Genomic DNA, 547 nt, shown 5'->3' on the forward strand with positions numbered 1-547 from the left:
AGAGAACTCTGTCATCGTATGGCATCGACAAGGAGACGACCATCCACCTCACCCTGAAGGTGGTGAAGCCCAGTGATGAGGAGCTGCCCTTGGTTTTGGTGGAGCCTGGTGAGGGGCAGAGGCATGAGCTCCAGGTGCGAAGGTCCAGCTCAGTGACCCAGGTGAAGGAGATGATCAAGATGAGGACCGCTATACCCCCTAAGAAGCAGATTGTGAACTGCAATGGAAAGAAACTGGAAGACGGGAAGATCATGGGAGATTATGGCATCAAAAAGGGCCATTTACTCTTCCTGACATATCCCTGCATTGGCGGATGATGACCCTGCAGATGGAATGATAGCAGAAACGAAAGAGCTCATTTCCTTTTACTTCTTACTCACTAATCACACCCTCTGAAAATCTCCCAAAATTAATGTGAAAGATAAATAGAAAGAGAAGATTTAGGTTGGGCTGGTGAAGAATGTTGTAGAACATTTCTAATTCATTGATTCTTTCATTTTCACATGATTGAATAATTGCAAAATTGCATATAATACATTATATGTTG

The 547-nt window shown here is 43.9% G+C and overlaps 1 protein-coding gene across 1 annotated transcript; it reads left to right on the forward strand.

Moving 5' to 3' along the window:
* Positions 1 to 5: 5 nt before the first annotated feature.
* On the forward strand, positions 6 to 517 carry LOC105005015 (ubiquitin D-like; the record flags this gene model as incomplete). Its single annotated transcript, XM_010862853.1, has 1 exon — positions 6 to 517. A coding segment is annotated over one exon (312 nt), but the record flags the coding sequence as incomplete, so codon positions are not given.
* Positions 518 to 547: the final 30 nt, after the last annotated feature.

This window comes from Bison bison, unplaced genomic scaffold, assembly GCF_000754665.1.
Source record: "Bison bison bison isolate TAMUID 2011002044 unplaced genomic scaffold, Bison_UMD1.0 scf7180017858323, whole genome shotgun sequence".
In the NCBI taxonomy this organism is placed as follows: Eukaryota; Metazoa; Chordata; class Mammalia; order Artiodactyla; family Bovidae; genus Bison; species Bison bison.